General features: G+C 36.9%; 1 protein-coding gene across 1 annotated transcript; it reads right to left on the bottom strand.

Moving 5' to 3' along the window:
- Nucleotides 1–2,258: 2,258 nt before the first annotated feature.
- LOC103929130 (malate synthase, glyoxysomal) lies at nucleotides 2,259–6,220 on the bottom strand. Its single transcript, XM_009338279.3, has 4 exons — nucleotides 5,527–6,220; nucleotides 4,503–4,831; nucleotides 3,682–4,012; nucleotides 2,259–3,163 (listed from the first exon to the last, which is right to left on the bottom strand). The coding sequence occupies exons 1-4, from the start codon at nucleotides 5,923–5,925 to the stop codon at nucleotides 2,504–2,506; spliced, it is 1,719 nt and encodes a 572-aa protein (XP_009336554.2). The 5' UTR covers nucleotides 5,926–6,220; the 3' UTR covers nucleotides 2,259–2,503.
- Nucleotides 6,221–13,391: the final 7,171 nt, after the last annotated feature.

Here is a 13,391-nt window from a genome sequence, read left to right as displayed (position 1 = left end):
GCTCATTAACCTGCACCTTGGTGTTAGTGCTCTCGCCCAAGGACAGGGCCTAGCCTTCACGTAATCGTTTACCTCCCGCACCACACACTCACCTTAGATCCAAATTTGGTGCTAGCCTGTTGTACATACCACATTAGGTGGTTTCGACTCGTAGATGACCTGTTATTCGTCGCACAGCCTTCACGTGATCGTAGCACTTGAGTGTACTTATTTACACCCAGCTTGTCATACATACCACTTTAGGTGGTTCCGACTCGTGTGCAGGTTTACATATTGATGAGCTATTAGCTAGCATGTTATTGAGCTTATTGGCTAGCATATTGACGAGCTATTGACTAGCATGTTATTGAGCTTATTGGCTAGCATGTTGATGAGCTATTGGCTAGCATGTTGATGAGCTATTGGCTAGCATGTTATTGAGCTTATTGGCTAGCATATTGATGAGCTATTGGCTAGCATGTTATTGGGTTATTGGCTAGCATGTTGATGAGCTATTGGCTAGCATGTTATTGAGCTTATTGACTAGCATGTTATTAAACTATTGGTTAACATGTTGATGAGCTATTGGCTAGCATGTTATTGAGCTATTTGCTAGCATTGATTGAGGAGATATGGGTGCAATCGTACATGTCACCATAGGTGACTTCCGACTTGCGTGCTATTATGGGTTATCAAACACTTGATTATTTATGTTGCTAATGAGATGCTATGTCGTGGTATACTTTTGGATTTACTATTGTTATACATTTGATTTCATACTTATAAGTAGTATGATTTTCTGGAAACTATACAGGTTTTGCGATGAAGGGTTACTACCTTTGATAATTGAAATGATTTTGAAAATCTTTGTGTTGCCCACTCACACTTTCTACTTTGCACCCCTTCAGGTTATGATAGCAAATTTCCGTATCGACGAGGACTTGTGGCACTCCCCAGTTCAGGTGGCTCTTATGATGGTATAATTATTATCTTACCTTACTGTACTTTACTTATGCTCTGTATCACGTGTGAAAGGGGTCCATAACCGCTCACCATGCACTCGTGTACTTAAGCACTTTTAGGTTTTAATTTATTCACATTTTATACACCATCGCACTTTATGGCTTCGTCACCTTCCAGGTGTCGGTCAACACAACTCGATTTGGGGTCCTAGTGGACATTCCGGGTTGGGATGTGTCGTTAACTAAATAAAATTTAATAATTGGAACAGTTCAAATTTTTAATCTTTATTTGAAGACCAATCTTGCAACAAATCATTCGAATTGGAGGTCGTTTAATGATCTAAACATATCAAATAAATGGACGATTCACCTGAATATATTACTTGATACCTACATCATCATTTGTTCTATACATTTGACTATATGATCTCCAAGTGAAATGATTTTAGCAGGGGTGATTTTTAAATGAAGATTAAGAAATTAAACGATTCTGATTATATATTTGTACTGTTAAAATATGTTATTCATAAGGGGAATGAACTCATCCCCAAAAAGGAATGCAAGTATTGTATAATATTAAATTATTAAAATATAAAGTTAGAATGTTTGTTAATAATATATATATATATATATATATATATATATAAAGTTAGAGTGAAGATGTTATTAGCATCAAAAAAAAAGTTTTTATGCACTCTAAACTTATAATAATATAAGGGAGAAAAAAGCACTTGAAACAATGATGAATTTTTGAGTGCTAATTAACACTTTGCATTCCTATCTTCCTAAAAAATCATCATCCATTCCTCTTTGTTGAAAAAAAAAAAAAAGAAAAGAAAAAACACATATGTAAGTTACCTGGCTATCAAATTAACGGGTGAGCTTATACACTGATCAGTGCATACAAATTATTTTCTTTGCACCGATGCCTGCAAACCAAAAATCATTTTTGACATATCCAGTTCTTCCTTTCAATCTGGCAAATGTTTGAAGTACTTTATCCTTGATTCTGTGAACTATAAAGATATTTTAGGGGTGAAGCGTGTTCGCATGAGTAGAAACTCATGCATTTTGTGGAAAGATTTACAATGTGTCTGGAACACGGAGCGGCTACCACTTGTTATTATACAATTGGAGAAAAGTTTTTTTTTTTTGTGTCCCTCTAATTATATAATGACATGTGAAATTCTATCTTGAGTTCTGGGCATACTGAAAATTCTCTTGATTGTGTGAACTTAAGTTATTAAATCGTTTACACTCAGCACTTTCTACAATAACAAAAACTATATCACAACATTTGGAAACTATACAAATAGCTGAGGAAGTGATCTGCAGGCTCCATATCACAGTGTGAATAATCCGAAAAATTACTCACCAAGTTACACAAAAGTACTCATGGATTGCATGAATCGAACATATAATTGCAGTGGCCCATTTGGTCATTTATCATAAGTCGATCGATAGACTGATCAATTCCAGTTATTGGAGAACATTCTTATTGATTCGGCAAGAGTCCTTAAGTAGTAAACATAGAAAAGTAGATGATGAAGAAGTGAATGTAATCAGAGCTTGGATGATCCCTTTGGGTAGTGTAGCACAATGCGACTGTAGGCATCCAGAGTGAGAAAATCATCTAGTGTTTGAGCAGTGCATTGCCTGGTGAAAATCCTGCAAGCCTCCTTATACATTCCCTTCTTAAACTTCTCCTTCCCAACCTCCCTCTCAATCCTCTCCATTTCTTCCTCCACCACTCTCCCAAACAGCTCCTTCCCAACCCTCACTCCGAGCCCGTCACCGTCCAACTCCACTCCATACTTGATCCACTGCCAGTTCTGCACCCTGCTTATTTCCGCAGTGGCTGCATCCTCCATGAGGTTGTAGAGTGGCACTGAGCCTGTCCCAGTGAGCCATGCTGCCACGTACTGGATCCCTACCCGGGTGTTGAGCCGGAGACCTTCTAGGGTTCGGACGCCGCGAGGCCTCTGGAGGAGGTCTTCTTCTGTTATGGTGGATGCATCTTCTCTTCTCATGGATTGGATCTGGTTAGGGGTGTTGGGTGGCATGTTGTTTGTGAAGATATCCATGCAGGCTGGGATTAGCCCTGGGTGAGCTGCCCATGTTCCATCATGTCCTGCTTTCACCTCCCTTAGCTTGTCTTTCCTCACCAAGTCCAAGGCTGCTTCATTTGCTTTTGGATCATCTCTGATTGGAATCTGAGCTGCCTGCTCATTTCAAAAATTGGATTAATGAAAATCTTTTCATATTTGTCGTCTCTAATTTACGAGTTCTCAATCTCCCAAGTTCTTTATATTCATGTTTTACATGAATATGCAAGTAATTTGAGAACTACTTATATCTTGCAAACTTTTAATTCGAAAATTTAACTGAGGAGACAGTAGACGGGCAAATAAGTCGTATATAAAACAGGTTTTGTACAGTTTATTGTCCGTTAGTGTCCATGTGGTTCTATGTTTGATTAAAAATTGAGGAACGCTCCAATCTACCACTGCTAATCTGGGAACACTCTAACAGTGGCAGATTAGAACATTTCCCTTCAAAAAGATTAGAACATTTTGCATAAGAATCCTACAACATGCATATCAAATTATCAATCAGACACCTACTGTGTCATAAAGATAGCAGTGATGCACAAAATTTGTCTACGGCTGCAAACTAGACAGGCGATAGAAATGCTTATAGTTATAAGCACATTAACTAATAGTGAAGAAGAATTGCATACCATGCCACCCATGGCGTGCACGCCGCGTCTATGGCACGTCCGGATGAGGAGGTCAGAGTAGCTCCTCATGAAATGTTGAGTCATGCCCACCAGAACACGGTCTGGCAAGAGGCGGTCGGGGTGAGCCTGGAAGGTTTTGACATAGCTGAAAATGTAATCCCATCTTCCACAGTTCAAGCCAACAGAGTGGTCCCTCAGCTCATAGAGGATCTCATCCATTTGAAACACAGCTGGAAGTGTTTCAATCAGCACAGTTGCCCTGATGCTTCCTCTCTCTATCCCTGCCATCTTCTCTGCCCTCTCAAACACACAGTTCCATATCTTAGCTTCCCTGCAAAAATTATGCAGCTTCTGTCACACTAGTACATCATTTGGGCACAATACTAAATAATCTGGCTAATATCCATGCAACTTTCGGATAAAAATAAAAATTCCCCGACTCTCATCATGAATTTTTTGTTATATATAGCAATTGAGGTTTTAGGCAATGCCGCGATGAAAGAAACTTATCTACAATACCTATGACAAAATCTTAAATCAATCACGTACTGATTTGCGTTTTAACTTTTTCACATAGCAATGTGGATTGGCTTGAGAATCATCAAAGTGACATTTCATTACAAAAAGTCCTTTTTCTTCCCCACACAACAATATATAAAATTAACTTCACCAATGTTCGAATTGCATCACATGACATGAAATTCTAAATATAACATAAATTTTAGCATACAAATTACACTCTTCCTTTTGCAAAAACAATTGATCGAAACATCTTTAACACGTTTGAACAAATTAATAAGGTATAATTAGTAATTACTTACCTTGAGGTCTCCATTTTAGGGAGATAGAAGAAAGGTCCAAATCCAGCCCCTTGGGTTTGCCTGAATGCTTTATAGTTGTGGTAAAAGTAAAGGCCGAAGTCCACAAGGCAACCAGTTGCAGGCTCACCATCAATGAAAATGTGAGCCTCAGGCAAGTGCCAACCTCTCGGACGAACAAAAAGCTTGGCTGTGTTTCTGTCGTTCAGCTTGTAAACCCTATTCCTGGCCTTGTCATGGAAGGTTATGCTCCCATCCACAGCATCCTTCAGATTCACTTGCCCTCTCATCAAGTTCTCCCAAGTTGGTGACAGAGCATCTTCAAAGTCCGCCTACAAAAATAAGAACAGCTTTTTTAGATTACAATGGAGATAATCAAACCAGACATTAGCCTAATCTTAACTTATTTGCTACGTTAAAGGGGAACTAAGTACCATTTTTATTCATGCTTGTGAATGCAGTCAACAAAACTATTTTGTATCAAAATTGTAGATCACATCTCCAATTTTATTGACGCTAGACTCATTTTTATAAACGAGGTCTCGTGAAGATGTGACTTTACAAAAATTGTCCTCTAAAAAATGTCTTTTGAATAACTGTCACATTGTAGCATTGTATTACCAAACCAGTCAAATTATCATTGTACTTTAGACAATGGCATATCAACGTTATTGTTTATAACAAGTGGAATAATCTATTACTATTGTAACTTTTTTTGTCAAATTAGCATTGTACTTTAGTTTATGACGTATCATAACAAAATAATACAAACATTACGTCACAATTTGACCGTGATACTCAAATATTTATACTAGACAGTAAAAATAATTGATAAATATGATTCGTTATGTTATAATTTGAGTGGATCACAACATGTGGTGTTATGGCCATAACCATCATAATATGTGGTGTTATGGTCATAACCAAATTTTTCTTCCCACCGATCAAAACATGCTACCAAGCAAAACGGAAAAAGGCAAAAACTGATCATTTGGAGAACCAACATGTATGAATGAACACTACTGACCATGAAAACTTTGGCTCCAGAATTGAGAGCATTGATGATCATCTTCCTCTCCACAGGTCCCGTAATTTCCACCTTCCGATCCGCCACCGCTTCCGGTACCGGAGCACAAACCCAATTCCCCTCTCTAATGAACTTGGTAGCAGGATCAAACCCTGGCAAAGCCCCCTCATTGTACCTCCTCTTAGCCTCCTTCCGACACTCCAACGCATACTTGATTCGGTTCCTAAATTCCCTCTGCAACTCCACCACAAACTGCAAAGCATCCTTGGTCAGAATCCTCGAAAACTCTCCGTCGTACCGTCCCCGAATGTCGACACTATCGGGAACGTCATATCCTCCGCCGCCGCCACCGCTCCTCATGGTGGCCTGTTCAGGGCTATATGTGCCAACTCCCATCATTTTTTTTTCTCCCTTTGGCTAGCAAAAACTATGATATGGTTGTAAGGGGAGGTGCAGTGATAGATATATATATAGAGGCGTGACCGAAAAGGGGTATATAATGTAGCGGATGAGCATTATCGTTATGGGGCGGTGCATGGCGTTATGTGCGTAAGGTGAGCAGGTGGTGATGCAAGTTGTGCATGGAAGAGGAGGAGGATAAGGAAGGGCGGTTTCTTTGAAGTTTGTGCCTGCCTTGGGGGTGGTGTCAATTAGGATACTGAGGATTGGGGGGTTTTACCATCGCGGTATGGTTTCATTGGACCCTGGTCGCATTTTTCTCACCTCTCAAGTGATGGCGAGAAATAAGGTGGTGGGTACCTAGCATTATTTGTGGACGGTGACGGTGAGCAAAAATACTTCTTTGACCTTTGCCATAAGGTGTGTTAAAAAGACAAGTTTGTTATAAAAGGGTTAAAGTTTCAGAGATAACCTTTTAAGTGGTAGGTGCAAGGTAAATGTAAAATGCCACACAAAAACTATAGCACAGGCAGATAATAAATAAAAGGCAGAGGAATAGATGATGTTACTGATATTTCTCTCTTGTTTTTCTTCTTCTTCTTCTATTTTCTGTTACATGCGGAGTGCTCTATTTATAGAGCAACTCCAAACTGATGCAGTTAATGCATCTTGAAATTTAAAACGCATCATCTGACATTACAATTCATTTTCTACTTTCATTCAGCATGGGCATTGAAAACTTTGCCCATGCAGAAGACTTTTGCTTTGTGGGCATTCATTGCCAACAGACATTGAGACTTTTCAACACTCCACCTTGGATGCCTACATATCAACATGAGTTGCCTCGTTAAAACCTTGCTTGGAAAAATCCAGTGGGAAAAAACCATAGCGAAGGAAAAAGAGTACAACTTTTCCTGGATCGTTGATATAGTGTTAAGTATGCTTATGTTGCCTCGTTAAAACCTTGATAGGAAAAACCCAGTGGGAAAAATCCTAATCGAAGGAAAAAGAGTACAACAAGCATGTATCATGGATACTCCCCCTGATATGTTTCTCCCCCTGATTCCGCATTCTCCAAATTTAGCTGTTTGGTAAGTCGACGTAATCCGATGCCTTGCACTAACTTCTGAAATGTGCACTTTGGTAGAGATTTGGTGAACAAGTCTGCCAGATTTTCATTTGAACGGATTTGTCTGACTTCAATAACTTTAGCCTTCTGAAGCTCATGAGCACTGAAAAACTTTGGAGATATATGTTTAGTCTTATAGCCCTTGATGAATCCTTCCTTCATTTGGGCAACACATGCTGCATTATCTTCATGGATGACAGTTGGATTGTCTGTCTTCGAAGTTAGACCACATGAATTCCGGATATGATGGATCATTGATCTTAACCAAGAACATTCACGACTTGCTTCATGTAAAGCAAGTATTTCTGAATGATTTGAAGATGTAGCAACTAATGTTTGCTTGGTTGAGCGCCATGAGATTGCTGTATCTTCATTCTTAAACACATATCCAGTTTGTGAGCGGGCTTTATGCGGATCAGAGAGGAAGCCAGCATCTGCATATCCAACAAGGACCTGGTCATCTGTGGAGTTCTTTGAGTAGAAGAGACACATGTCTGTTGTCCCATGAAGGTATCGCAATACATCTTTGATACCCTTCCAATGGCGAATTGTTGGAGCAGAGCTATACCTTGCTAACAAATTAACTGAAAAAGCTATATCTGGTTTAGTACATTGTGCTAAATACAATAAAGCACATACTGCACTCAGATATGGTACTTCTGGACCAAGGACCAGCTCATCATCTTCTTTTGGACGAAATGGATCTTTCTTAATGTCCAAAGAACAAACAACCATTGGCGTGCTTAGTGGATAAGCCTTGTCCATACCAAATCGCTTCAGAATTTTTTCAATGTAAGCTGATTGGTGGACCAAAAATTCCACTAGCACAATGCTCGATCTGCAGGCCGAGACAATATTTTGTTTTTCCAAGGTCTTTCATTTCAAATTCGCTTTTCAGATATTCAGCAGTTTTATTGAGCTCTTCAGGAGTCCCAACTAGATTCATATCATCAACATATACGGCTACTATAGCGAATCCAGAATTGGATTTCTTAATGAACACACAAGGGCAAATAACATTGTTGATATACCCTTCTTTGATCAAATACTCACTGAGACGATTATACCACATTCGTCCAGATTGTTTCAGACTATACAATGATCGCCTTAATTTGATCGAGAGCATACCTCGTGGTTTATTACTTGTTTCAGGCAACTTAAGTCCTTCTGGGACTTTCATATAGATGTCAGTATCTAATTCTCCATATAGATACGCAGTGATGACATCCATAAGTCGCATGTCAAGTCTTTCTGAAACCACTAAACTTATTAAGTAACGGAACGTAATTGCGTCCATTACAGGAGAATATGTCTTCTCATAATCAATTCCAGGTCTTTGAGAAAAACCTTGTGCAACGAGTCGTGCTTTGTATCTTGCGATCTCATTTTTCTCATTGCGTTTCCTTGTGAATACCCATTTGTAACCCACGGGGTTTACACTAGGCGGGGTTTGGACTACTGGTCCAAAAACATTCCGTTTTTCCAAGGAATTTAATTCTGCCTGGATTGCATCTTTCCACTTAGGCCAATCCTGTCTCTGTTTGCATTCATCAACAGAGCGGGGCTCAATATCATCACTTAAGATGATTTCAGTGGCTACTGCAAATGCAAACATATCATCAATGATTATTTCATTCCGATCCCACAATTCATTTGTACATGAATAATTTATGGAGATTTCTTTGCTGTCATGTACTTCTGTCTCTTCAGGGACAGATATCTCATCAAGGACATTTTCTTTTTCTGGAAGTCCAGAATTATGAATTATGGATGTATCATTCATTTTCTCTTCCTGAATTACTTCATTTGGATTCAGTTGTGCCCTCGACTTTCTCTTTCGAGGAGCTGAATCTTTTGAACCTGGGGGTCTACCACGCTTCAGGCGTGCACCAGATGAATCATTTGCTGCCACTTTATTTTGTCCAACAGGGACATCAATTCTTGCAGGTGCATTTGCAGCTGGTATATTTGATTTTGTCACTTTCATAGCATCATTAAATGCATCTGGCATTTGATTGGCAATGCTTTGAAGATGAACGATCCTTCTCACTTCATTTTCACATTGAATGTTGCGAGGATCAAAATGAGACAAGGTGGGAACAACCCATGTCAGCTCTTTCCGTTCTTCTGGAACGGTCTTTTCTCCCCCTAACAACGGGAAAATTGTCTCATCAAAGTGACAATCAGCAAAACGAGCTATAAACATATCACCTGTCAAGGGTTCCAAATATCTAATGATAAATGGTGAATCAAAACCCACGTAAATTCCCAGTCTACGCTGAGGTCCCATTTTAGTGCGTTGCAGCGGTGCAATAGGCACATAAACAGCACAACCAAAAACTCGTAAATGGGAAATGTTTGGCTGATGTCCAAACATGAGTTGTACTGAAGAGTATTGATGGTTGGCTATAGGTCTCAATCGAACCAATGATGCAGCATGTAAGATGGCATGTCCCCATGCAGAGACTGGCAATTTGGTTTTCATGAGCAAAGTGCGAGCTATTAACTGAAGCCGCTTGATCAATGCTTCTGCTAAACCATTTTGAGTATGGACATGAGGAACAGGGTGTTCAACATCAATGCCCAATGTCATGCAATAATCATCAAAGGTTTGAGACGTAAATTCACCAGCATTATCAAGTCGGATTGACTTAATGGGATAATCTGGGAACTGTGCTCTTAACTTAATTATTTGAGCAAGGAGTCTCGCAAAGGCTACATTCCGAGTAGACAAAAGACAAACATGTGACCATCAGGTAGATGCATCAACCAAAACCATAAAATATCGAAATGGTCCAGATGATGGTTGAATAGGCCCACAAATATCCCCTTAAATTCTTTGCAGAAATGATGGGGATTCAGCATCAACCTTTAGTTGTGATGGTCTAATTACCAACTTCCCTTGAGAACAAGCTTTGCAAGGGTTATCATTTGAGGCAGCAATGTGTCTGCTCACTAATGGATGTCCATTAGAGTTGGTAATGATCTTACGCATCATGGTAGATCCTGGATGACCCAGACGGTCATGCCAAAGCATGTAAACCTTTGAATCAATGAACTTCTGGTTCATGACAGTATGTGATTTAATTGTCCTTATGTATGCATAATATAATCCACTCGACATACCACGCAACTTCTCCAATATACGCTTCTGGGTATCATTGGAGGTAGGCCTGGCAAACGGGTCGTGGCTATCGTGTTCGTGTCGTTTTCGTGTAACACCTGTTATCTTAACGGGTCGTGTCGTGTCACACCCGTTATCTTAACGGGTCCTTAACAGGTCGTGTCACTTTACCCAACGGGTAAAGTGACCCGACCCGTTATGACCCATTATGACCCGTTAAGAAAAAAATATATCTTTTTTAAATTTGCACATACCACACATTGCCACATAAATATTACTTCAAAACATTAAAACATTTCTCATTCAAGTACTATATCTACACTCGAAAATAAAAGCCTAATAAAAAAATAATACATACACTACTAATATATTACAAATATTAAATGTGCAAGGATAAAGAGTTTTTGTTTTTAAGATTGTAAGTCTTTCTCAAAAGTTTATACCTCCATTTACAAAATCTTCAATTTACATCGATCATCATGAAATTGTATTCAATTTACACCTACATCTATATAATTATTATAGTTTTTACTTTTTAGGGATATAAAATTATTAAATTAATGTATATAATTATTAATATTATAGTTGATTCATACTTTTATTAAGTATATAAATTATAACATAAGATTTTGTGATATCCACATCCACTAGTGTAAATATTTTAAATTGAAGATCAAATTCATTCTTTGTATTCATATAGGGTCAAGGAGTGTAGCTGTAAAAATTCATCAAAATCAGAGTTAAAATAACCGTTAAATCTTGATTTTTCGTTTATAACCGTCGAAAAGCTTTGTCCCATTACTTGATCTCTGAATGTTTTTTTTTTTTGTAATTTTTTGCTGATGTGATCTCCAAGCATATACAAACAATTTTGACGGTTTGGATCATTGAAATTAGTTTTGGAGAATTCGTAAAACGATAGATTGACTAACACATAGAGTTTATTTATACTTTCATTAAGTATAACATAAGATTTTGTGGTATCCACTTGTGTAAATATTTTAAATTGAAGATCGAATTCATTCATTGTATTCATATAGGGTCAAGGAGTGTAGTTATAAAAAATCATCAAAATCGGAGTTAAAATAACCGTTAAATCGTGATTTTTCGTTTATAACCGTTGAAAAGCTTTGTCCCGTTACTTGATCTCTGAATGTTTTTTTTTTATGATTTTTTGCTGATGTGATCTCCAAGCATATACAAACAATTTTAACGGTTTGGATCATTGAAATTAGTTTTGGAGAATTCGTAAAACGATAGATTGACAAACACTTAGAGTTTATTTATACTTTCATTAAGTATAACATAAGATTTTGTGGTATCCACTTGTGTAAATATTTTAAATTGAAGATCGAATTCATTCATTGTATTCATATAGGGTCAAGGAGTGTAGTTATAAAAAATCATCAAAATCGGAGTTAAAATAACCGTTAAATCGTGATTTTTCGTTTATAACCGTTGAAAAGCTTTGTCCCGTTACTTGATCTCTGAATGTTTTTTTTTTTGTGATTTTTTGCTGATGTGATCTCCAAGCATATACAAACAATTTTGACGGTTTGGATCGTTGAAATTAGTTTTGGAGAATTCGTAAAACGATAGATTGACTAACACTTAGAGTTTATTTATACTTTTATTAGGTATAACATAAGATTTTGTGGTATCCACTTGTGTAAATATTTTAAATTGAAGATCGAATTCATTCATTGTATTCATATAGGGTCAAGGAGTGTAGTTATAAAAAATCATCAAAATCGGAGTTAAAATAACCGTTAAATCGTGATTTTTCGTTTATAACCGTTGAAAAGCTTTGTCCCATTAATTGATCTCTGAATGTTTTTTTTTTGTGATTTTTTGCTGATGTGATCTCCAAGCATATACAAACAATTTTAACGGTTTGGATCGTTGAAATTAGTTTTGGAGAATTCGTAAAATGATAGATTAACTAACACTTAGAGTTTATTTATACTTTCATTAAGTATAACATAAGATTTTGTGGTATCCACTTGTGTAAATATTTTAAATTGAAGATCGAATTCATTCATTGTATTCATATAGGGTCAAGGAGTGTAGTTATAAAAAATCATCAAAATCGGAGTTAAAATAACCGTTAAATCATGATTTTTCGTTTATAACCGTTGAAAAGCTTTGTCCCGTTACTTGATCTCTGAATGTTTTTTTTTTGTGATTTTTTGCTGATGTGATCTCCAAGCATATACAAACAATTTTGACTGTTTGGATCATTGAAATTAGTTTTGCAGAATTCGTAAAACGATAGATTGACTAACACTTAGAGTTTATTTATACTTTTATTAAGTATAACATAAGATTTTGTGGTATCCACTTGTGTAAATATTTTAAATTGAAGATCGAATTCATTCATTGTATTCATATAGGGTCAAGGAGTGTAGTTCTAAAAAATCATCAAAATCGGAGTTAAAATAACCGTTAAATCGTGATTTTTCGTTTATAACCGTTGAAAAGCTTTGTCCCGTTACTTGATCTCTGAATGTTTTTTTTTTTGTGATTTTTTGCTGATGTGATCTCCAAGCATATACAAACAATTTTGACGGTTTGGATCGTTGAAATTAGTTTTGGAGAATTCATAAAACGATAGATTGACTAACACTTAGAGTTTATTTATACTTTTATCAAGTATAACATAAGATTTTGTGGTATCCACTTGTGTAAAATTTTTAAATTGAAGATCGAATTCATTCATTGTATTCATATAGGGTCAAGGAGTGTAGTTATAAAAAAATCATCAAAATCGGAGTTAAAATAACCGTTAGTGATTTTTCGTTTATAACCGTTGAAAAGCTTTGTCCCGTTACTTGATCTCTGAATGTTTTTTTTTTGTGATTTTTTGCTGATGTGATCTCCAAGCATATACAAACAATTTTTCCGGTTTGGATCGTTGAAATTAGTTTTGGAGAATTCGTATAACGATAGATTGACTAACACTTAGAGTTTATTTATACTTTCATTAAGTATAACATAAGATTTTGTGGTATCCACTTGTGTAAATATTTTAAATTGAAGATCGAATTCATTCATTGTATTCATATAGGGTCAAGGAGTGTAGTTATAAAAAATCATCAAAATCGGAGTTAAAATAACCGTTAAATCGTGATTTTTCGTTTATAACCGTTGAAAAGCTTTGTCCCGTTACTTGATCTCTGAATGTTTTTTTTTTGTGATTTTTTGCTGATGGGA

This window comes from the organism of the source record quoted next, unplaced genomic scaffold, assembly GCF_019419815.1.
Source record: "Pyrus x bretschneideri cultivar Hongxiangsu unplaced genomic scaffold, Pyrus_bretschneideri_v1 Contig3, whole genome shotgun sequence".
Lineage (NCBI taxonomy): Eukaryota > Viridiplantae > Streptophyta > Magnoliopsida > Rosales > Rosaceae > Pyrus > Pyrus x bretschneideri.
Note: the sequence above shows the minus strand (reverse complement) of the source record. Positions and strands in the feature narration are given on the sequence as shown.